Below are 24663 nucleotides of genomic sequence, written 5' to 3' on the forward strand. Positions count from 1 at the left end.
CTGGGGTGGGTGCGGGGCTACTTTGGGGATTCCTGCCCTGGGGAACTCACAGCTTGTGGGGGTGGATAAGCCTTACCTCGAAGGGCTTTAGGAAAGGCCTGAGGGGGTCGAGCACCGAGTCCTGGCCCCCTGGGGGGCAGGTGGGCGAAGGTCTCTGGGAGGAAGGGCTCTGCCATGGGGAGGTCAGTGGGTCTGGGAGGAGAGCAGAGGCGTGGGGGTGGAGTGATGTAGGAGGAGCGATAAGGGGGTGCCTGGGGCTGACCTCATGGGTGGTCCTTGCAGCCCTGATGGCTCAGGGAGGTAGGGGCCTGGCTCGGGCTCCAGGCCTGCCGTCCTGCTCTATGGGGCAGGGAGGTGGGTGACCCAGAGGGCAGAGGGGGCATGGGGAAGCCCTTTCACATCACCGCCAACCTTCCTAGAAGTGGTAGTCGCCCCCTGAGCAGGGGGAAGGGGACCCAGGGAGGGACAGCTATCCCCTGGTGACCCCCTCTGGTTCCTGTGGCTTGTGGGGGAGGGGTCAGGGCTGTTGAGGTCCAGCAGGCTCCATCATGAGGTCTGAGTTCTGGGAAGCGCTTGGATACTGCGTCACCCCCGTGGAGGGCTGCCCCGGTCCTAGCCTAGGGAACATTCCCAGGATTCTGTGGTCGGTTCAGGACGGGGGCTGCCCCAGCTCAGAAGCCTGGGAGTGGGGTGGGGGAGCTGCATTATGGCTGGTTCTCTGTCCAGAGAGGGGGTGCGGAAGAGGAGCTCAGGCCGGGCTGGGTAGAGGTCGCTGCTGTCGGTGGGGGGCCGGCCCCCTCTACCGGGGCATCTGTATCCTGGGCTGTGGTTTGTGGGGTCGGTTGGTGGGGAGTTTGTAAGGGAAACAGGATACTGAGGTGGGGGTGCCTGGGTCCCGTGGCCTCCTGAGGACGCAAGGCCACATCGTTGCCCGTCATCTTAGGGCCCTGCACACAGATCAGAGCTCGAAGCTTCCTCGGGGTCCAAGAGGCTGTCCGGCCACGTGGTCCCGTTTCTCTCCGGCTCTTCAAATAAAAAAGGCACAGCTTGTCCTGTCCCTGGTAGTACCAATGGATCAAAGCCCTCTCGAGGGCTACTTCGGGGCAGCCTTACCCCACAGGCCTGGACCCACTCTGCCTACCTCCCGCCACTAAGCGCTAGGCCTTCACGTGTGGATGGCTGTTTTCTCGGTCATACGTAGATTGGGAATAGAAGCTAATTTTTAAGTTAACCTGTAGCAGTCTAAGTGCAAACGTGAGTATGCCATGAGACCCCCCAGCTGCCTGCCCACCCAGCCTGTGCCTCTCCCCACCCCGCCCCACTAAGGATGTCTCAACTGCCTCTTGCTCCCTGTGGAAGCTGGGGGTCGCTGTTCACACTCAGTGGGTGTGAACGCTTCCATTCACGCATTCCACTCATTCCCTCTGCCCTCTTTCATTCACTCGCTCCGTGATGGCCACTGAGGGTCTGTGCCAGGCGCAGCGCCCAGTGCGGGAATAAGACCCCTGACACCCCGGGACCCGCAGCAGGGCGAGAGGCCGGACTGTTTGGAGAGAGTTCGTGACTCAGCCCCCAGCACGGACTGGGGTCCTCCTTCCAGAACCACTTGATGAAGGCTCCCAGAGCGGGTTGGCCCCCGTGGGGGCCTCCTGCCCCTCCCCCCGGGGGACCAGTGCGGGAGGATGGCTCTCCAGACGAACAAGCGAGCAGGCTCCCCACTATCTTTGAGGGTCAGAGACAGGGGTGAGGAGGCACGGGCCAGTCTGGGGGCACGAAGTGTGGGTCCCAAACCCTGTTCCCTACCCTCCCTCCCTGAGCTACTCAGCAGGTGGGTGGCTGGGCCTTTCTGGACCTCTGGTTCCTGTTCTGAGGGAGTAACATAATAATGATGATGATGATGATGATAATAATAATAATAAATACCTTCCCACTGAGGGATGCTCTTAGCCCAGAATCTAACGCCCGGGAGGTGTCCTTTCTGCCCCGAGACGCTAACTCTGAACAGCATGAGGCATTTAGGTTAGACGCTTGGCTCCTGGGGCAGGATTTGGAAGGTCATGACCTCCCGAGTGAAGCAGGGGTGTCCTGTGTGGAGACAGGGGAGGGCAGCGTGGCTCTCGTCCTGGGGGGGGGGGCACCGGCCCCCCATCCTTCTCCTCTCTGGGCCTCGGGGTCCCTGAGTATGAGATGGCCCAGATATTGTTCCCCAAGGATGTCAGGATAGGGAGGCCGCCCCAAGGAGCCCCCCGCCTGGGCCTTGGCCAGAGTGGGGCTTGACCTGGGTCTTAACGCGATTCGGGCTCTGGCCCAGCCCGCTGCTGCCTGGAGGAGGAGGTGGCTGGCCCGGCCCACAGCAGCCTTCACAGCACCTGCTGAGGGAGACATTAGCAGTCACCCCCCCACCCCCCTGCCCCCTCCATGGCCGCCGGCACGGCACGCACAGACAAGGCACAAGGGCGTGATTGTCACCCTTCCTACTGTATTTCTCAAGCGTACTTTCCTTACTTTAACTTTTGTAAGAAAACGTGAGTTTTCATTCTGATGTTGCCAGCCCTAAGAAGTTTTGTATTGCAACATTTGGCTTTTCTGTTAAGATGTAACTTACATAAGTACAGAGATCTCGAGTGGACCTCCTGATGCGTTTTTGCGGTGTGGGCATGCATGGAAACGATTTCTCAGCTTGGGTTGGAGAACCCAGCAGGCTCCCCGGGGCCCCCTCCCGGTCTGGGCCGCCGAGCTAAGGCTAGCTTCTGACGTGTGGAGCTTTTATGTTCTCCTGTCCGGCAGTGTGTGTGTGGGGGGTGTCACACGTGTTTTCACACACGTACACTGTTTGCCCTTTATCACTGCTGTCACCTCCTGCGCGTGACGACGCCAGCCGTGGTCTCCTGCTGACGGAAACCTGAGTGGTGGTTCCCAGTGTGCGCTGGAGACACCAGGGCGCGCCCTTGGTGAACGCGAGCACTTGTTTCCTGGGGTGTCTAGACCCTGGACTGCATCTGATCCAGGAATGAACCCAATCATGGTATGTGCGGCGGCGGGTGTTGCCAGTGTACACGTTGGTCCTCGTGATGAACACAGCTGGTCCCTGATCCCCACAGGGACTGGCTCCTGGGGGCTCAGTGAACGGAGGTCCCCAGGGAGGGTTAATAATAGCCAAGGTTGATGACGTCTCCTCACTGGCCGGCATCATGGACTCTGCCCAGCAGCGCTATCGGGATTCCCACCTTGCGGATGTGGAAGCCGAGGCACAGAAAGGTTAAGAAACGTACCTAAGGTCTCATAGCCCGGGCGAGGCAGAGCCAGGGTTCCATCCAAGCCGGCTGGCACCAGTGTCACATTCCCAGCCTCTGCCCTACAGGGCTGCCCGGTGGGTGACATGGTACCCGGCTAATGTCATGGCAAGGGTCTCACCCTCTTGCCTCTTCTGCACCACCTGTCACCTGGTTGTGTTCATCTCGCCCCTAACCCCTGGGATCCCCTAGTCCTAGAGGCAGCCCTGGCCCCTTGGGACCTCTAGCAGGTAGGATGAGCCTCCTCTTGTCTCTTGGCAGCCCCTGCTGGTGACCTGTGCCCGGGGCCAGGAAACTGCAGGCAGTGCCTGCGGCTTCGCACCTCTGGTGGGAGACCAGGGGCCCGTCCGCAGTCCCCGGGACAAGGCAGAAACCCCTTGTCCCGCAGGCTCCCTTCATGGGGCTGGCCCAGGCCGGGGCTGAGGACGTCTGCCCACTCCTCCTGCCGTCTTACCTTTGTCCCAAGGCCGAGAGGAGTCTGGAGCAGAACTTTCCATGGGAAAAGTCAGCGACTGAAGCTGGAGTGGCCAGCCTGGTGTCTCTTGCTCAGGGCCACTCGGCACCTCCCTGCCAGCTCTCCCGGGGCACCTGGGTGGGCAGCTGCAGGACGAGAAGCCCCCCGGGGTGGGGGGTCTTGCTGCTTGGGGTGCCAGTCAATCAGGGTGTGGCCTGCTTTCGCCCTCCTCCCCCCTGCTGCTCCCTCTCCTCCCCCCCTCCCCCCCATGCCCCCTCCCTCTCCCCCACTTCCCCCCCATTCTTCCCCCCTCCTTGCCCCTCCTTGAGGTCACCGATTTCTAGTTACCACGCGTTTTGGGCCCTTTCCTCTCTGGCAGATTCCCTAACGAGGATTCCCATAACTGCAGCCCCCGCCCCTCCAGGTGGAAGAAAGAGCGTGGCCAAGGCTGGGGTGGGCCAGGCCTTCTCAGGGGGGCGGTGGGCAGACGCGCTGTGAGTGAACCGACCCGCGGGCTGCAGGGGAGGGAAGGGCAGGGTGGTAGGACTCCGGCCGTGGACGCTGTCCATCGACCCGGACTGAAGGAATGAGTGACCTTGGAGGATTTTAAGCAAGAGAAGGAGTTAAAGCCATGTTTAGAGACTAAGAAGTGGGCATAGTTTCCGGCTCTCGGCTCTGGTACTTGTTATGCACCTGCCGTGGGCCTCTGCCTGCATTCTGGAAGCAGAGACCCGGCTCTGAGCCTGGCTGTGCAGCCCCAGGCACGCGCCCTAGCCTCTCTCAGCTGTGGTCTGCACAGCTCTGCCGCGAGGATGTTAGGAGAGAGGCCTGAGCCCGGCAGAGGCCCGTGTGGTCCGCGGCTGGTGTGCAGAATGCGCGTATCTCATTACATGAGTGGATCAACCCCCACATTTTAAAGAAGACAATTGCAAAATGATTTTGAATTAGCAGCTGTATCTGAGTATTTATGTTCCTGGCACAAAATACTGCGTGACTATCTTCCCTGATGTCTTCACCTCACCTCTGACCTGTGCTCTGGGTACTGGGGGCTGCCGGGGGCTCCTTTGCCCCCTGCTTCATTGGCTCCACACGTCCTGGGAAGCATACAAGTGGGGATCGGCTGGGCAAGGACCCTCTTGTCCCCTCCTGCCGAGCCCACCGCTGTCCAAGGGGGCAGAAGTCCTGTGCATAGAGAGACTTTTAAAAAATTGGGTTTGAAATACACATAACATAAAATTCGCCACTTTAACCGTTGGAAAGTGTGTCAGGCAGTGGCGTATCGCACTCCCCATGGCCTCTTTTGGGCTCCATGACTCTGCCGCCACGCGCGCCCAGCCGGCTCTCCCCGCGTCTCCTCCCTGCGGCCCCGGGCGGCTGCGGGCCGCTTTCTGTCCTTCCCCGACACGTTGTGCAAATGCTGGCGCACGGCGCGCAGTCCGGGGGCCTGTATGCCCAGCGTGCTGGATTTCAGGTCCCTCCCTGGAGGGTCGATGGTTCGGATGGACCACGGCCTGTCTGCCCATTCATCCCCTGGTGGACATCTGGGTTCTTTCCTCCTTCTGGCTCCTGGGGACAGCAATGCTATGAACATCCACCTCTCTTGAACACCTGTCTTCACCTGTCTTCAGCTCTGGGCATAGACCAAGAGTGGAATGGCCGGCCCCTATGATAATTCTACATTTCACTTTTTGAGGAACTTCCTGACGGTCGTCCACAGTGGCTGCCCCGTTTTGCCTTCCTGCTGGCGACGACACACGAGGGCTCCAATGGCCCCACCGCCAGCCGACACCTGGCACTTCCTGTTGTTCTTTTTAAAATTAATTATTTTAATTAATTTATTTATTAAATTTATTTTATTCTTTTAAATTGTTTTTATTATTTATCAGTGAATAAATTTATTTGTCTATTAATTTTATTAATTAACTTAATTAATTGTTTTTATTCATGAATTTTATTAACATACGATGCATTATTTGCCCCAGGGGTACCTCGTCAGGGTTACACACTTCACAGCACTCGCCATAGCACATACCCTCCCCAACGTCCCTCACCCAACCACCCTCTCCGGACCCCATCTTCCCCAAGCAACCCTCAGGCTTTCTGTTGTTCTGACCTCTTCACGCCCGGTGCGAGGTGGCATCTTGCTGGTTTCGATTTGCGCTTCCCTCAGGAGTGCTATTCCGAGCCTTTTCACTTCCTGGTTGGCCATTTATCGCTCTTGGGAGAAATAGCTCTTCAAGTCCTTGGACCATTTTAATTTTTTTTAATTTCTTTATTATTTTTTAAAATTTTAAAACTTTACATTTTTAAAAAGATTTTATTTATTTATTGGACAGACAGAGATCACAAGTAGGCAGAGAGGCAGGCAGAGAGAGAGGGGGAAGCAGGCTCTCTGCTGAGCAGAGCCTGATGCGGGACTCGATCCCAGGACCCTGAGATCATGACCTGAGCCGAAGGCAGAGGCTTTAACACGCTGAGCCCCCCAGGTGCCCCCCTTGGGCCATCTTTAAGCTGGGTCGTCTTTTGTTACCATCATTTGTGAATATTTACTCACTCATTCACTTGTTCAGCCAGTCCGCACTCATGGGCACCTACGGGATCAGTCCCAGGAACCCCACCTTTAGCCGGGACCTGGCCCTGTGCTCAGGGCCTTGTGGTCTGCTGGGAAGGCTGTGAAGAGCCACAGTGAGAGCCCACGGCTGAGGCTGGTACTCGAGAGACAAGTACCCACTGTGTGTTTCCTCGGATGCCTGGGGGCCAAGGCGTCTGAGCTCAGGGGACTTGTGCTTGGGCACAGGCAGGTAGACTTTGCCTGACAGAAAAAGGGAGAAGGAAGGCATCCCAGGAAGAGGGACCAGCGCAAGCAAAGATGGTGGGGTGGTAGGAGCCAGATCCCGGAGGCCTCCGATTCCACGCCAAGGCACCTGGGGAGCTATGGATGGGCTTTAAGCAGGGGAGTGACACAGTCAGACCTGGGTCCTGGCAAGAGGGCTGGGGGGTCTGCTTGGAGGCGGGAGACCAGGGTTGCGGTGATCTGTTTCGGCCCCTGGGGTCCATCCTCAGTCCACTGAGGTCGCCCTGTTCAGAACCTGTTTGACCAAGCTCCCACCCCCAGCAGGGTTCTTGTCCCAGGCAGTGGGGGGGGGGGTCTGCACCCTGGAGATGGCTGGAAGAATTTGGGAATGTGAAGCTTTCAGTGTCCGGGATCCCAAGCGGGCTCCGTCCCGAGGCCGGGAGGCTGGTTCCCATCCATCTCAGTTCCCCGGGTCGGTTTTCTGAGCATCTACAATTACTTTGGGCTGAATTCCCCAGATTCCAGCCCGCTCCCAGCCCAGCCCGCCCAGATGCTCTTCCTCCGCGCCAGCCTTGGGCATTTCTGCCCATTGTGCCCGTGGGACACCCAGGGGGGTCTTGGCCAGATTAGTGAGTGGGGCGGGCGGGCCGTGGGGATTGAGTGTCGCAGGGGGGCCCGGCCTGAGGCACGTGCTGTGTGCTCACGTCACATGGGGACTTTCCCAGCTGGCTGTGGGTGCTTGGCTGCCCTGGAAAAACACGGGTTTGTTTCTCTCCGGCCAGTGGGCAGGAGCAGGGAGCGCAGGGCGCCGGGAGGCCAGGGCACGGACGTCGGCTTTGGGGAGCCCCTGGCGGTCTCCCTCATTCCCACACTTTGTCCCTCACTATGCCAGTCTGGTCTCTGGTTTGGAAGCCAGGTGGCACTCTGAAACTCAGCTGTTGCCCGTAGGTCTGCCCAAACCAGCCCCCAACTCCTTCCCGCTTGCTGTCCTCCCCCCGCCCCCGCCCCCGCCCCCGCCCCTGGGCGCTCAGAAACTAATAAGGGTTTCTGCTCAGGAGGACAGTTTGGTGGGTCCTCAAAAGCCGACCATATGACCCAGCAATTCCACTCCTCGGAATATGCCCCCCCAAACTGAAAACAGGGACTCAAACAACACCTTACACGCCCGTGTTCGTAGCAGCACCAGCGGCCGCTAGCTGGTACGTGGATACACACAAGAGGGTCGCTGCACACGATGGAATATTACTCAGCCCCAGAAGGGATGGAAGCACGGACACCTGTCACAGTGGGGCTGAACCCCGGAAACATGATGCCAAGTGAGAGCAGCCAGACACGGAAGGGCACAGATTATGTGACCTCATCTCTCCGAAAAGTCTAGAATCGCAGATTCATGGTTGCAGGGCCTGGGGGAGGGAAGGGGATAGGGAGTGTCTGCTGAGGGGCATGGTGTTTCATTTTGGGGTGAGGAAAATATGTTGGAATGTGACTGAGTGCTGCAGACCCGAACCCTTGAAAATGGTTACCTGTACAGGAGGGGAAAGTCCTCTCCGAAAAGAAACACACCAGGAACAGCTCATGTGAACAGCGGGAGCCTGGCAAGTGCCCTCCAGTGTCCAGAGGGCTCCAGATTAGTGACATGGCGCCCCCAGGGGGCCACTCTGAGGATACAATGTTGCAAAGAGGACCCTGCCCAGCCCAGCACATACTAGGTGCTCAATTCACATCTGCCTCTAGTTCCTCCTGAGTCTACGCAGTCATCCAGAAACGAGTGAATGACAATAGCAGCCGTCCCCGTGGATGCAACCTTTCTCCCTGCAGTTGTCTGGTCTGAGCCTATGTGGTAGTAGTGGTGCTGAGCTGGGGGGGCAGATGTGTTACACTCCCATTTCACAGATGTGAATACTGAGGCTCAGAGAGGCAGAGCGCCTTCCCAAGATTACAGATGGGTTGCAAGGGGAGTTAGGTTTGGCTCCCAGCAGGACCAGCCAGCTCAGCAGTCCTGCCTGGGCCAGGAGCTGTTAGTGTTGGGGAAGCCCAGTGGTCAGGCGTTGGGGGTATACTCTCGGGGGTGGCTGGGCGAATCCTAGGCGTGAAGTCCTCTGACCCGGAGTCTGTGTGTCTGACTCAGAGGCATGGGGAGCTGGGGTTCTTGCATTCTGTGGGACTGTTGACTCCCGGGACTTGTGACCCACGGCTCTGGCCGTGCGGAGGCTGAGAAGGTAGGCATGAGCACCTTTGCAGGCTGGGATCACGTGTTTTGGTCCAGGGGAGATGGATTCTCTAGGACAGGGATCTGTGTTTTGTTCCCTGGTGGCAGAGCTTGGCATGTAGGGCGCCTAGAGTCCACCAGCTGACCGAGAGACTGAGCGAGGCAGGACGGCAGGCAGAGGGCGAGGTGCCCCGCACCACCACTCACCTCCCCGTGTCCTCTCCCCTCTCCGCAGAGCGCTGTCGTCCGTTGTGGCCCTGGGAGCCAACATCATCTGCAACAAGATCCCTGGCTTGGCCCCGCGGCAGCGCGCCATCTGCCAGAGCCGGCCCGATGCCATCATCGTGATTGGGGAGGGGGCGCAGATGGGCATCAACGAGTGCCAGTACCAGTTCCGCTTCGGACGCTGGAACTGCTCCGCCCTCGGCGAGAAAACCGTCTTCGGGCAAGAGCTCCGTGTAGGTAAGGGCGCCTCAAGGCTTGCAGGGACCCAGCCACGGTCGGGGCTCCGGGGGCCAGGCACTAGCCCCCCACCCCTCAGGAAGCTGTGCGGGGCTGCCCACCCTCCCTGGGCGGCACGAGCCCCAGTGTCTCTACAAGCCTGGCCTGGAGGGGGCAGCACCCCAGGGAGACCCCACTTGTGTGAGTGGCCGAGGGGTGTCTTGCCGGGCCGTGGGGCTGGAGGACGCGGCACTTTGGCAAGGCTGTGAGCCCCTGGGCAGCCAGCGGGTAGCGCAGTGTGGCGGTTAGAGACGCAGGGCTCGGCGGCTGTGTGGAAGGAGGCACGCCGCATCATCTCTCCCTGCCTTCGTCTGTGTTCGTCTGTGTCCTGCAGGGGGGTTTGGGGTGTGGGGGCTGGAGGCGACTGGTGCCCTTTATGGGGAAGTGTTCCAGGCAGAGGGAGCTCGCAAGCAGAGACGCGTGGGATGCTGTGCGCACACGTGTGCGAGCGCCGAGGAATCCGACAGGCTGGCGGGCAGGGCGGGGGGCAGGGGGTGCAGGGGGAGTGGGGCTGGGGAGGGGCCTGGGCCTCCGATGCTCTGGGCAGTGGCAGCTACTGCAGGGCGCCAAGCAGGAGTGGCCAGAGGTCTGCTGGCCGTGTCCCAGTGTGCCGTGTCCTGCTCCTAGATCACATGCGCCACCTCCGTGTCCTCACACAGCCCCGACGGAGGCTCCCCGGTGCCCATTTTACAGGGAAGGGGACTGAGGCCTAGTTGGGAAGAGCTCAGAGGGCAAAGTGGGACTTGCAGAGCCTCACCTCGATTGGAACTCAGCTCCGTGACCCTGGGCATGGCCCTTGGGGCCACTCAGGGCCTCGGGGTCCTCAGCCGTAACATGAGCTCCGAGCGAGCCGGCTGTCACCTGGGCCCCCAGGGCCTCTCCCGGGCTTCTCCCGGGCCTACACACAGTAGGTTCGCGAGAAACTGCCTTTGAGCTGGTGGGGGTGGGAGGAGAGGCGACCTGCCCTTCCAGGAGGGTCAGGCGGGGGCGCAATCACTTGGAGGCACCGTGCCAGGCTTGCGGGGTACCCTGCGATTTCAGACCCCCACCTGCAGGCAGAGCACGTCCTTCCGGTCCCAGTGGGCCAAGGAGCCACAGCTGCTGGGACCCAGGCCAGAGCCAAGCTCTGCGGGGCTTGGAACGCCTGGCATAGGGCTGGGGTGGCGCAGGGGAAAGCCCCTGAGGCCCCTTTGTGGTGAGCAGCCTGTGGGTGGCACCTGGCAGAGGCGGGAGGGTGGCCCCACCCCCTCCCGGGGGCCCCACCACCCAAGTTTAGCTCCCTCCCTGCAGGTGCCTGCAGGGGAGGGCGGGGCTCCCTGCTCCATCCTCTGCAGGGGGGAGGGAGTCCTCGCCGGTGCCTGGTGCCTGCTCTCTGCCTGCTTCCTGCCTGCTCCCTGCCAGGGGTCCGCTTGCCTCCCTGGCCCCTCGCTCCCGAGACTCTGGGCTCTGAGGCCACTGCGAGCAACCCCACGGCGCCGCTGAGTCAGGAGGTCACCTGCGGCTGCAGGTTCACGCATGACGGACTGGGGCTCCGATCCCGGTCCACATCTCCCACCGCGAGGGTTAACCTGCTTCTTCATCATGGGGAGAGACACGCAGTGGACATGGTCCTGTGGCTGGGCAGGGTGGTGGGCGCTTGGACTTGCAAGAGACAAAGGCAGTGAGGGAGCTGTGGCCACTCAGAGACCCTTCTCAGGGTAGGGTCCCAGGCAGGGGGAGGCTCACATGTGGTCCACAATAAATGCCAATAAAAAGGCCAAGTGGAGAGGTTTTGGCCCCAGCCCATGACCCGTGCCGCACCCCCTGCCCCATAGTGGACACTTACCAGTGCCCACCCTCATTACCTTTACTGGCCGGGATCATGGCTAACAGCTCCCAGCTCTTCCTTCGTGGAGACCAGTCCTGGGCCCAGCAGGAGCCCAGGAAGGTCTGCAGCTTGGCCTTGAAGGGAGGGTCTGCTGCAGCCACAGACAGACTCACTCAGGGGGGGCTAAATTCTGCCCTTGCCTGGGTGGGGGCGCCCTGCTCTTCATGGCTTGGGCTTCTCGGCCTCTGCTTCCAGGGAGCCGACCTGAGGCACCTCCTCTCCCTTCCACGAGCGTTTCAGAGGCAGTTTTCGGCCGCGCTCTCTGCTCCCAATACGTGCCCTCCATCCCACACCTTCTAGTTCCCGCCACCCCTGTCCAGGCTGTTAATGACCTCCGTGTGGGCGACTGCGCCCCTCTGCCGTATCTGGGCTCCAGCTCACCGGGGCTTCCTCTTGTCACTCTGGCTGTGTCTCCTGAGCCCTGAGCCCAGCCCCAGTCATTTCTCCCCTGCGGCCAAGACCAGTGTGGCTGCTCCCTGGGGAGCACTCAGTAAGCGTCACCCGAGGGGACCTCTGGCTCAACAGGCTCGGCCTCTTGCTGCTTAAATCTGCCATGCTTGCCTCCCCCCTGACCTAAGCACCTGTTGCCTCAGCAGAAACCTGCGTTTCCCTGCCCACCCTCCACCCTGCCCCACAGCCCCTGCAGGGCCTGCCTCTCTGTCCCTCCCCAGGCAGCTGTCCATGCCTCCTCCTGCCCCCCCTCCAGTCCTGGTCATGCCATGTCATTCCCTTCCTCCAAAACCTGCAGTAGCTCCCTGTTACCCCAGGATAAAGGTAACTCCTTCACCCAGAGTCTGGGTGATCCCTGTCACGCCTCACCCCCCCCTCCCTCCATCCCTTCTGGAAACCAGAGCGTCTCCCTGGCTGACTTCCTCCTCTCCCCAGAGCATGCCAACCCTTGGCTCCTCGGTGGCTTTGCCCCCGCTGCCCGCAGCCCTGGGAGGCCTGTCCCCTCTGCTCTGCTTGTTCACAGCTCGTTTCCCCGGAGAAGGCTCTTTCCCCCTCCCTGGCTCTTCCTGTCCACAGCCAGGCCAGGCACATTCGGGAGCTTCGTCCTCCAGGTCCCTCAGCCCCGGGGCCGGCTCTTCCTTCACCCTGCCCCGGGGGGTGGGAGGGGTGGGCTCCCTACCACCTGGGCCGAGGCCTCCTGCCCTGCCGAAGCCCTCCCTGACTCCAGGCCGGCCCCTGTGAGGGAAGGCCCGGCTCCCGTTTTAGCCGGGAGGGCTCTGGCTTCGGGGGTCCTGCGGGCGCCGTGACGGGGGTCCGAGCGGGCACCTGTCCCTCCCAGGACTCAGCTGCTGGGAGTCACGAGCAGGAAGTGGGGCCGAGTGGCACAGCCCGCCCCTGTCAGAGGCATGAGGCCGCCCCGGGCACGAGACGGGAGACGGGCCATGAGCTGGCAGGCAGCCGGGGGCACTCGTGGGAGCAGCCGCTCAGGCGGTGCTGATTAATGATTGGCCCCAAGTGGGGGGATGGCCTGGGTAGGCAGGAGGGCCCCCTTCAGGCTTTGCCTGTGACCTTGGGCCATACCTCAATCTTGAGAGCCGAAGGGAAAGCCCTCAATGGGCAAATGAACCCCTGTGCAAGGTTCCAGTCCCTTTTCCAGCAGCTGGTGCTATTCTTTGTATAACTCCAGGAACGGGGAGCTCACTCTGCCACACGAGAGAGATCTTCCTAATGCTGCTGCACTGGCTTTGCCCTGAGGCGCACCCCCCCCCCAGGAGCCACTTGTTCTGCTCCCTTCAGGGAGTCAAGACCCCCACACAGTGTCACCTCATGTCTGGCGGCAACCCCCCCACCGGCAACAAGAGGCCCCCCCAGGCCTATTTCCTGGCTTAGCGAGGATGCTTGTGACCAGGCCCCTCCGGACCCGGCTCTTCTGTTAGCTGGCAGTGAGCTTGGGGAGGGGGTGACCGTGTCCCCAGCTCTTCCGCCCTGGGGTAGGGGCGCAACACGAGAGCCGGGTGGTAAACTTGCTTCCCAGGGATGCTTGTTAGACACTTGGGCCCCCAGGGACCCAGAACAAGGCAGAGCATCTCTTACAGGCACAGTCATTGGGTTGGGACTGTCGAATGGGGCTTCCCTGACGGGGTGATGCATGAGATGGGACCCAAGGGAGAATCCGAGTGACCCAGCCCGGCCTAGGGTGAGTGTAAGGAAGTGGGTTCCAGGCAGAGGGGACAAGTGCCAAGGCCCAGAGGCCAGAAAGTGGCTGGTATTTTCTAGGAACTGCGGAAGGGTGACCCAGGGAGCTGGGAGCTGGGAGTCCGGTGGAGGGGCAGAGCTGGGGCTCAGGGACCCCGAGGACCCACAGAAGGCAAGGGAGGTTCTGAGCAGGAGAGGGACTTCTCTCGAACACTGGTACCCTCCAGCCATTGCCCCACCCCCGCCTGAGCCCCGAGCCCCGTGGGACCCACTGGCAGTGGACAGGGGGGCTGCGGCTCCAGCTCTCACCCGCACCCCCCCGCTACCAGGGAACGCTGAATCCCGCCCATCATGTGCAGCCTCAGACATGACCAGGCATAGGGGCCACCCCTAATCCTGGCTCACGTGGCTGCCCGGGGCTGGCGGCTGGCTCTGTGGCAGGGGCTCAGCAAAGGCCATCGGGTCCTGGACAGTCCGAGGGGGCAGAGTGACCTCTGAGTATCTGAGAGATGAGGGTCTCGAGACTTCCAAATCAGCCACGGGCAGGATCCTTGGAGAAGGCGGCCGACCCTGTGCCCGGGCGCCTTGCCTGCGGTTTTGCTGTCCGGGGCCCAAGGGAGGCGTGACATGGGTTTCCGGGAGGGACGAGGGCTCCGGCCACTGTTGGCCGATGTGCACACATGGACAAGTGCCCTAAGTGTCAGGTACACGACAGATTTTGGGAAACTTCCAAAGGAAAAGAGCAAGTAAATACCCCTTTGCTGACCTTTACGACAGTCCCGCGTTGGCGTGGTGACGTCTGGATGCCGGCTAATGACACGAGCTTACCAAGTCCCCCTGCTTATTCTCACTCTCAAGTGACATGTGGGGCTCACGTAGGACTTCTGCTGGGTGGTGCCGTTCTCAGGGGCGCGGCCTGGGCAGGGCCGGCGCAGACACTCGTACCCAGATCCAACTGTCTCCACTCTGGAGCGATGGTGCTCCGGCTTGGGGCGCAGCAGATGGGGAGGGGACAGAGAGTCACACTCGCTGGCTGCTTCCTGGGGCAGGGCAGGAGTGGGAGGGTGAGGGCCTGCATGCATGGAGCGCCTGCTGTATGTCAGTCCAGGGGCGCCGGGAGGCAGAGTGAAGGCCACCCCGGGAGTGAGAGCAGGGAGAGCCAGTGAACCAGCTGCCCTGGGCCCCCACTGTGTACCTTGGGCACAGGCTCGCGCTCTCTCCGTCTGTGTACCCACCCATACCAGGGGCTGAGGCTGGGGCCAGGACTCAGCTGGAACTTGGGGTCTGTCGTCAGGGTGGGGGCAGCTACGAAGGCCCTCCACTTCCTCTGCGCCCACTCTGGGGTTCTGCCCAAGGCTCTCACGGACAAGGGGTCCAGGGCTCCGGGCTCCGGGCTCCAGGCTCTGGTCTACGGAGGCAGGACACAGATCACAGGGTGGGCAAGCCTCACCTTTGGCCTTTGAGGGTCAAGGCCTGGCTGGACCTCGGCTGTTCTCCAAGCCTGACTCCTTCGGTGTTGAGAGAATCACTTCTGTTCTGCCTGCAGCCCCTCCAAGGCCACTGCGGGTGGGCCCTTCCCTCAGGCTCGTCCCAGCTCTACTGTCCACACATCAGAGACGTTGAGACGGAGGATCATGACCCACCCAAGGTCACGGAGCACTAGGGCCTCGAGGGTTGAACCGGGCAGGCCAGCCCCGTGTCCCAGCAGAACTCCTGGCCCCAGGGGCCAGGATAGACTCAGGGAGGAAGGGGTTCTGATGCCACCGTGTCCCCACACAGCTGCGGTCATATGCCACAGCTGGGACGAGGCACCGTTCATAAGCGCAGGCTGTTCGAGGCTGACCTCCCTGCTGGACGGTCACAAGAGGGGCTGCCGGAAGCCAGGGTACACCAGGGGCCTTCCACCCCCCCCCCCCAGAGCGCCAGGGAAGGGTGCCAGCTCTTGGAAGGCCATCCCAGCTTGGGACACAGATCCCGAGGCTCTGGCTCGGGGGGGTCCCTCGCAATGTGGCCCTAAGCCAGGCTCTGCCCCCTCTGGGCCTGGGGACCCCCGTGCCCAGCTGGAGCGCGGCCCACGTCGAGGGTGGCTGTGTGGCACGTGAGGGCATCCCTGGGTCAGAACAAAGGCCTCGGGCGCTCAGGCGCTGCCGGCGTGTTCGGACCTGGTGTGTGCTTTTTCCAGGGCTCTGTTTGTGACAGGAGCAGGCAGAGCTTAGTGTGTAGACCATGACTAAACCACAGGTGAGCTGGGGTGGGGGCCTGGGGCCCGGGGCTCTGGGCGCCCTCCTTCAGTTGCACAAACAGGGATTTAGGAAGTTGCTGGGCTTGGACGTGTCTCTGGGGCCGCTGAATCTCCATTGTCCCCTGCCTTGTGCTGGGGTCCCCGAGCCTGAGCCCCATGTGTGCAGTAGGAGTTGTGAGCCTGGGGCCGGTGGCTGAGCCCTGTCTGCGGCCAAGGGGCCAGGAAGCCTCACTGGCCCCACCCTGGGTCCCTGGGCATCCCCCCCCCAGCTCCTGCTCCCTGACACCTGGACGTGGGCACTGCGCCTGCGTGCCTGGGTGACACAGGAGCGGCTGACCTGGCCTGGATGCCGCCTGCCTCCCTCGCCTCAATCTCTCCACCCGTGAACTGGGGATGGGGACGGTATTCCCAGACACTTCTAGGCTTGGGAGAGGCGGGGTCCCACTGGCCAGGCCTCAGGCCTGGAGGACTTGGGGACCACTCCAACCCTTGTCCCTACCCCACCCCAGCCCCGGCTTCTCTGTTCTGACCTGCTTCCCAGGAAGATCCAAAATCTCCCGGCTAAAGAGGATTAGAACCCATGGCACTGGCTTCATTCCCGTGCTACAGGGGGAAACAGGCTCAGGGGAGTGAAAGGCTGGGTGGCCCCCGGTTCCACCTGGGTTGGCCCCCGTGATGGTCAACAGCAGGGCCAGAGGCCCCCAGGCAGGGCTTCAGAGCCCAGCTTCCCCTGCTTCCGCTGCATCCTGGGGGCCTCAATCTGCTCATGGCCAAGGCAGCTCCTTGATTTCCCCCAAAACTAAACCTCTGCACCCCAGTCTCGGCGACAGCCCTGCCATCTGCCCAAGCCCCCCTTCAGGAGACTTCTGGACTTATCTTTCCCTAAACCCTCACCAAGTCCACCTGCTGGTCTCACTGCTTCCACACTTAGACTGTGTCCCAGGCCCGGCCTATCTCACTTCCTCTGCCTGGCCGGCCACTAGTGTTTCCTACCCAGATGTGTATGCCCTGGTCCCACTGCGCTGCCCACAGCCAGCCAGAGGCGCCCTTTCAATGTTGGTCACAGTGGAACCCTTAAAGTCCAGCCCCCTCCCCATGGGCTCCCCAAGTCGACGTGGTATGGCCCATTTCATGTTTCACCCTCTCCCCGGGGTCAGACCACTCACGCCATCTTGTTCCCTTCTCGGGGCTTAGCCTTGCAGTATCCTCTGCCTGCACACTGTTCCCCGCACTCGTGCATGACTTATATCTCATCCTGCAAGATGTCCCCAGGAGAGGCCCTCCCTGGTCACCCCCAAGTCATCGGCCTGTGCTCTCAGGGAACCCCCTCTGGGCTGTGTGCTTGGCCCTGACCTGACCTGGGGGCCTCACCCCTGGGGGCTCTGGGGGTTTGGCCAGGAGAGTGGGCTGTGCTTGGTGTTGGGGGCACCGGCAGCCCAGGTCGCAAGTCGTGGTCATCGGGATGGGAGGTAGGACAGCGTGCTTTCCCTGTCTGTCGGGTGGGGAGCGGTCTGAGCGTGACTCTGGGATCCCGGGTCACATCCCAGCTCTGTGGCTGGCCTGCTGTGTGACCTTGGGCCAGTCACCTGCCTCCTCTGAGCCCAGCATCCTAACCATTACTGTTTAAATAGAAGAGAAGTTGTGCACAACCACTAAAAACCATCAAATACTGTATGTTTTTAAGACAGCTTGTTGAGGGAGAATCCACATAACCCACAACTCGTCTGTTTCAGTGCCCAATTCTGTGTTTTCTCGTCTCTTCACGGAGTTGTGCACCCAACATCGCCTTAATTTTAGAACATTGTCCTCACTGCAGAGAGAAACCCCACACCCCTCGGCTATCACCCTCCAAGCCCCCAGCCTCTGACTACGCTCATCTGCTTCCTGTCCTTATGGGTGCCCCTATTCTGGGAATCTCACCTCAGTGGGATCGTACACCAGATGGTGACCTTGGACCTTGGACCTTGGACCTTGGATGGTTGACCTTTGCTGGTGTCTCTCACTCCATACGTGTTGTGGAGCGTGTCGCCCTCCATGGCGTGGCGTGTGTCCATGTTCGAGTCGTTCCTGGGGTGGGGAACTGTTCCCTTTTTGGCCCGCCCACCTCTTGCGGATCCGTTCGTTGCGACGGACACGGGCAGCTGCCAACGCCGCCGCCGTGTTTACATCGCAGCTCCCGTGTGGACACACGTGTTCGGGTCTCCTGGGGCCACACCCTGCAGGGGATTTCTGCGTCCTGTAGTGATTCTATGAGGAGCTGCCCCAGTGTTTCCAAAATGGCTGTGGCACTTTCCATCCCCTCCCCCCATGAGCCCGTGAGGGTTCTGGTGTCCCGTGTCTGCGCTGACACTTACTATTGTCCGTCTGACTTGTTTTACTCATCCCGGCGGGGCTGGAATGGCAGCCTACTGTGGTTTCAATCGGCATTTTCTAGATGGCTCGGGACATCGAACATCTTTCCTGTGCTCAGGCTGTATTTATAGCGTCTTGGGAGAAATGTCTTTTCAGATCCTTTGCCCATTTTTCATTGGGTTATTTGCCTTTTCATTATTGAGTTGTAGAAAATGTCGTATCGGGGCGCCTGGGTGGCCCAGTCAGTTAAGCGTCTGCCTGCGGCTGAGGTCATGATCCCAGGTCATGGGATCCAGCCCTACATGGGGTTCCCTGCTCAGCGGGGATCCTGCTTCTCCCTCTGCCCCTCCCCGACTAGTTCTCTCTCTCTCGCTCCCTCTAGATCCCTCTCTCTCTCAAATAAATAAAATCTTTAAAACAAAAAGAAGAAGAAAATGCCTTATTTAAGAGAGGCCAGTACAGGTTGGCAGAGAGGCAAGGGGAGCTGAAGGGTGCTGGGCCCCTGCCCGGGATGTGAGCAGGTGCCTGCGTGCTCTCACGCTCCTGGAGCCGCGTGCATGTGGAAGCCCGGGTACATGCCCGGGGCCACACACGTGTGTGCACATGCAGAGGGACACCCACAAAGACCCCGCATGTGGCGTGTCACTTGCGGGGTCAGGCGTGCTCCCCAGGCCTTCTGGCACAGCCCCTTGGCCGTATTGGAGCTGTTAGCCTCATTGGCAGGTGGGGAGACGGAGAAATGAAAGGGCCCCTTGACTGGTCCAAGGTCGCCCCACTGGCCAATGTCAGGTCTAGCCTTGAACTCCCCCTGTCAGACTCTGACCTCCCCTCCAGACATGTGTGTGGCCCCAGACCTTTGAGGCTCCTGCTTGGGGACAGAGGGACGGTCCTGGATGGCCCTTAGCTCTGAGGTCCCAGATTCCTGACTCGCCTTCTAAGAGCGAACCACGTGACTTTCCCCACCCTGCCTCCCCAGACCGGCAATGAGCTCCGTTATGGCCTTTTAGAAATAGTATGCCACGCACCCAAGCGGCAGGTAGCTTTGAGTAGACAGCGAGGGGAGCCTCTGGGGTGTGGGGAGGGTGGGCTCAGGCCCCGGCTCTGTCCCAGGAGGGAAGGGGGAGCTCAGTTCTGCCCCACTTTGCTCAGGAAGCTTTTGTCCCTTCCAGCAGCTGCTCATAATGACCTCCTGGTGCCAAGTGTCCTCCATTGGGTCAAGGAGGGGGGACGACAGGAGGGACTAGGTCCTGCTGTCCTGGGCAGGACCCTCACTCGGGACATCGAGGCCTGGCTGGCACCGTGAGGGCCTGCAGCCAGCCAGGGGCTGCCTCCGTTTTCTCTCTGAACCTGTCGTCCGGCGGGGTCAGTGAGGGCTTGACTTTGCACAACCTGTCAGAGAGAAGGCATAGAGCTGGGCAGCCCCTCGAGGGGGCCTGGTTCCTCGGTTTACCCATGCGGCAGTGGTTTCTGAAGGTTCTTCTGCTCCAGATGTGTTGGGTTTATGCAGAATATGCGGAGAGGGGGTAGCGGGGCAGGGCCGAGTGGATCGGCCCCTGGGAGGAAGCAGAGTGATCGCTGGGCTTGTTCTGGGCTTGTTCTGGAACCCCGTGGACTCTGGAGGCCCCAGGCCGGCTCCCCATGTGGGGATGGTGAGGGCCATGCCCAGCTGCCCTGTTTGCACTTGGAGCTTCTCCTGGGGCAGTGGAGCCCCAGGAGAGAAATGTGAGTCCACTTGACAAATGGGGATACAGGCTCAGAGATGGTGTGGGAGCTGCCCGGAGCCACAGAGCAGGGAGCAGCAGCCTCTCCGCTGGGCCAGCAGCACAGGGAGCTGCGGACACGTGGACCTGGGCAGCAGCAGGCCGGCGCCCACCGGCGAGCATCAGGGAACCAGGCCGCTCTTCTGTTCAAGGCTAGGGGTGTGTCGGGGGCAGGCAGCTGCCTCTGCTCCCCGCCCCCCCGCCTCCCCCCTCAGTGAGCCTGGCCAAGCTAGGCTGCGAGGGGAATGGTAGGTGGGGATGGGTGAGGTCAGGGTCCAGGGGCTTGAGGTCATCTCAAGAGCCACCTGCCGTCACTGAGCAAGGCCCAGAGGTTCGAGGGGCTTCCGCCTAAACCCAGCACCCACTCATTCTCCTCTGGGGGAAGATGTACCGGGGGGCGGGCACAGGGCCCCGAGAGTGGCTGTGGGGGGGACTGTCCCCCACACCCCGTGCGGTATCCAGCTCTGTGGGTTGGCACAGTGACGCTCCTGCTCCATGAGGCTGTCGTGGGAATGACATGAGGTGTGTGTGCGGACAGCGGGGCGGTGAAACCCCGGATCTAAGACCTAACGTCGCCTCCCGCGAATCTCCCCAAACTGCCACTTGCTCCCTGATCACCTCCCCCTTGTCTTCATGGCCAGACGGAGGGTTTGGCTCATTAAAACCAAATAAAAAAGGAATTAGCGGGAGTGGCCGCCCTGTGAGTAACCGATGAGTAACCGGAGTCGGTGCTGGGCTTGGGTATAAACCGGGGGGTGCCGGGAACTCTCACAAAGGACAGAGGGAGGCTTTTGAGAACTGTCCTCCAAGCGCACGGGACTCTGGACCTGCTTGCCGGCCTGCAGGCTTTGGGACAGCAGGACGCCGGAGGCGCCAAGTTGAATTTTGGGCAGAAGGGGGCTGGGTGGCCTGTCCCAGGGCCTCCGAGGGAACGCCCACTCCATCCTGGGACTTGTAACTCCATGGGCCAGGCCTCTAGGTGTGATTGCACAATCTTGTGAGATCTCTACCCCACCTCCAAGGCGCTGAGCTTGGGACGTGCCCTCTCTGAGGCTGGCTCCCACCTGTGCTCCCCTGCCGACCGGTCGCTGAGCCCCAAGGTCCACAGAGGGTCCAAAGAGCGGCATCTCCTTCCCAAAGTCCCCCATAGGTGCCTCCTCTCCCCTTCTCTTCTGCATGAAGTCACTGAGCTGCAAAGACACCCTCCCTCGGCCTCTCTGGGCCTTGATTCCGATCCTGCTCCGGCCACTAACCCCGAGTTTGATGGGCTTGCCTGGGCTGGAACCATGATGAAGCGCCTCACACGACTGTCTCAGTGCTCGGGGAGAACAGACGCGAGCGTGAGGGTGTCTAGTGCACCGGGAGAGACGGCGAGTGAGAGCATTGGTGTGGGATCCGCAGCCCTGGTCCTGGCACCAGGACAGAAAGCACTGTGTGCTTCAGGGGTGTCTCTGGCCACCCATGCCTGGCTCCTCCTGATCCCGATGGCCTCTTTCCTTCCTACGCTTGAGCTCATACTTCTAGCACCAGATAAGCAACCTGTTTCACACCTTGGCACCTTTGCTCCTGCCGTGTCCCCTGCCCAGAGCACACGCACCCACCGCACACGGCCACGGGCCACAAAGACACTCCGTAAACACACGCCATACACGTACACCCTCACACACCACACACACACACTCCTATGCACTTGCAGGGAGTTAAGTCTAACTTCTTGTTAAGATTCCCTTTACTTAAGGAGGTGTCACCTCCTCCAGGAAGCCTTCCTAGACTCCGCCACTCAGAGAGGCAGGTGGGGACATCATCGAGGTTCTTGGACCCCTCAGCCCTTCTCGAAGAGCTCCGTGGTCACCTCCTATCCTGGAACCCCTGATGCAGTTTACCGCACACTCCCCTGCACCCTAAGGGTCCATGTGGGGAGCTTGTCGGCAGACCCTGCTGGGCTTGGGCAACAGCCGGGAGCTCGGTAATGCGATGCCCTTCCCTTCAGATCACCTTGACCTAACTTGAATCCGGGGAGGCCGAGGCCCCATATTCTCCCTGGGCTTGACCTTGGAGCTCCCAGCCAGCCCACCTGGACAGTGCCCGGCTGGGGGCCTTGGTGCTTCTCAAAAGGGATCTGTGCTGAGAGATTCTTCTCACGGGTGGGGGGGGGCGTGCCAGGGGCGCAGAACCCATGCTGTTGGTCAGCAGGTCTCGGGGGATCGGGCACTGACCCCAGGCAGGGTGGGGGCAGGGGTGGGCAGCAAGGGCCCCCGGGGCAGTCCTGTGTCCTTTGCAGACCAGGACCGCCGACACCACTCTCCCTCAGAGGAGGGAAGTTTCCAGGGTGCCGTCGCCTCTCTTTGGCGACAGAGGTGAAGCCTCCTCCACACGGGGCCTCCAAGACCAGCAGGTCCTAACCTGGTCCTCAGTCCAGATGGGAGAAACCCCAGGGAACAGGAACCCCACAGAGGGAGAGCCCCAGGGGAAGCTCCCCCCAGAGGGCTGGTAGGTGAGGAGGTAGACCCGAGAGCACATACCCAAGGCCGATCACGGCGGGCAAGTCGGTGGTGCTTCATGGATGTTCATGGAAAGGACATGACTTGAACTTCAACCCTCCCCATCTGGGGGTGATTGCTCTCGCCGCAGTAATGGGGTAGTGGTGGTCACAGGTACGGGGCCTGTGCAAGCACGGGGATGTCCCTGATTTCCACGCCCATGGTGCCGGCTACAGAGGGCCACACATACCTGCCACGTGGCCCACAGAGAGCCTTGGAGCTCATGGGCAAGAGGGGACGGGCCAAGGTGTCCGGATGCCCAGCCAGAGCCCATGGAGAATAAAGACTGAATCAGTGCTGAAGCCCTCCAGCGGGGAGCCCATAGCCCCTCTGGAGCCAGGACGGCTCAGTGACAGAGCCAACTCCGAGGACAGTCACGAGCGATGAGGAGCCAGATCTGGGGCTGAGGGGAAGGGGTCAGCCAGGGCTCCCTGCTGGCTGGCAGTCTGGAAAGGCTGCCTGGAAGAGGAGGCGTCGGACCCGGCCTTGGAAGGTCATTAGGATTTGAGAAGGGGGAGGAAATTCCCTTCAAAAGACCAGGAGACGCCCAGGAGCATGTGAACAGCACTGGAAGGAAAGAGTTGTTGTTTGGGGCCGAGAACAGCACTGGAAGGAAAGAGTTGTTGTTTGGGGCCGAGAACGGGGAGGCGGGACGGGGAAGCCGGCTGGCCTCGGGCCCTTCCCAGCTCAGGCAGAGGAGGAGCAAAGCAGGTATAGAACAGAGGAGCCCAAACTGCACTGTGGGCTCCCAGGCTGGTGGCTGGGGCATGAGGGAGCTGGGGAGGACTGGAGCCCAAGGTCTGGGCAGTTCTGGGGGCCTCGGAGTCAGGCAGGGAGGCTGGAAGAGAGGAAAGGTGCAGGAAGCTGGGCCTGGTGATGGGTGACAGCCGGTGGTCAGAGACAGGAAGGCGGCAACACAGAGCCTGGAATTGGGGTGCTCTGAGATGTGTGGATTCTGCCTGGTTCTCGGCTGCTGGGTGAGGGCGCCTGGGATCTCTCCCAGGTTTGGGGAAAATGCACCCCTCTCTGCCCTCCCCCCCCCGCCCCACCCAGTCCAGGCTCTTGGGACAGGGAGAGATAGCAGTGGTCGCTGGTGGTGGGGCCAGGGCCCACACCGAGTGCCCACGGAACCCCAGGCACCGTCCTCATCATGGCCTGAGACCCAGGACCTGCCACCCCCTGAGCCGAGTCGGCAGCCCAGAGAGGGCCAGCGCCAAGGCGGGGTCGCACCAGGGGCCAGCAGCGGGCCGGGGCCGAGCCCTGCGGGGCCTCACCATGCGCACACCATCCCCCTGCAGGGAGCCGCGAGGCCGCCTTCACCTACGCCATCACCGCGGCTGGCGTGGCGCACGCCGTCACGGCCGCCTGCAGCCAGGGGAACCTGAGCAACTGCGGGTGTGACCGCGAGAAGCAGGGTTACTACAACCAGGCCGAGGGCTGGAAGTGGGGCGGGTGCTCCGCCGACGTGCGCTACGGCATCGACTTCTCCCGGCGCTTCGTGGACGCCCGCGAGATCAAGAAGAACGCCCGGCGCCTCATGAACCTGCACAACAACGAGGCCGGCAGGAAGGTAGGGCGGGCGGCCCGGGCGGGGACAGGGGGAGCGGCTGCGGCCTCACCTGGGCTCTCCTTCCCCACCTGGGGGTGTGCTTGGGGGCCTGGACCCTGGAGGTGTGCGGTGGGGGGCACTGGGCACGAAGCCCCGTCTGAGCCTCCCGGCAGCTCTGAGGTTCCCATTCCAGAGGTCTGAAGACTGAGGCTGGGGGTGGGGCTCTGGTTCTCAGTGGCGCGTGGCAAGGCTGAGACCAGGACCCAGTGTGGGGGTGGCCCCTGGGCCATAGTTCCGTGTCCCTGCCCTGGTACCAGACGGGTCGTACCAGCACACCGGGAAAGCTTCCTGGAGGAGGCACCTTTGGCTCAGACTGCCTGCTGGACTGAAGGAAGGGATGTTCCCAGGAGGCAGGAACAGCCTGAGGAAGGGCGGAAACCCCAGGAGCCGCCAGCCTCACACCCGGGCGGAGCAGCGCGGTGGGGCAGTAACGGAGGAGGTCCGGGCAGGACCACACTGGGGCAGAAGTCAGGGTGAGCCCGGCCCCGCCTCAGGGAGATGAGGGCCCCAGATACTGGGCTGGGAGGAGCGGCCGCCATGGCGGCAAGATGGCCCGAGATAGGGCGCCAGCCGAGCGGAACGCCTCTCCAGGTCTGGCTCCCCGGCCCCAGGGGCTGCGCCCCGGGCACCAGGCCCTGCGGGTCTCTGCAGGACAGACTTGCCTGCCTCTGCCCCAGGGACCACAGTGAGCCAGCTGCACACTCGTTCACTCAACAAACACTCCTTGTCCCTTCTCTGGGCCAGGTGTTAGCTGGGCCAGGCACAGGAGACGAGGCGGAGGAAGACCCGGCACCAGCTGGGTCCTCATGAGGGGTACAGAGGCCGTACCCTGGGGCAGTGAGAGCTGGGAGACCCTGGGGGGAGGGAGCAGAAGCTTTCTGGGGGTGGTGATGTCTA

At 61.6% G+C, this 24663-nt stretch overlaps 1 protein-coding gene across 5 annotated transcripts in view; it reads left to right on the top strand.

Annotated features, from left to right (window-relative positions):
• The window catches only part of WNT7B (Wnt family member 7B), a 47973-nt gene that overhangs the window by 15943 nt on the left and 7367 nt on the right, over nucleotides 1-24663 (top strand). For all 5 annotated transcript variants that reach the window (XM_045083697.1, XM_004771102.3, XM_013045175.2 and 2 more), the window contains 2 exons: nucleotides 8986-9212; nucleotides 23456-23727. In XM_045083697.1, the coding sequence (XP_044939632.1) occupies nucleotides 8986-9212; nucleotides 23456-23727 (499 nt within the window). The remainder of the gene's footprint in view (nucleotides 1-8985; nucleotides 9213-23455; nucleotides 23728-24663) is intronic.

Source organism: Mustela putorius, unplaced genomic scaffold, assembly GCF_011764305.1.
Source record: "Mustela putorius furo isolate JIRA1106 unplaced genomic scaffold, ASM1176430v1.1 tig00000738_pilon_pilon_pilon, whole genome shotgun sequence".
NCBI classification, from domain to species: domain Eukaryota; kingdom Metazoa; phylum Chordata; class Mammalia; order Carnivora; family Mustelidae; genus Mustela; species Mustela putorius.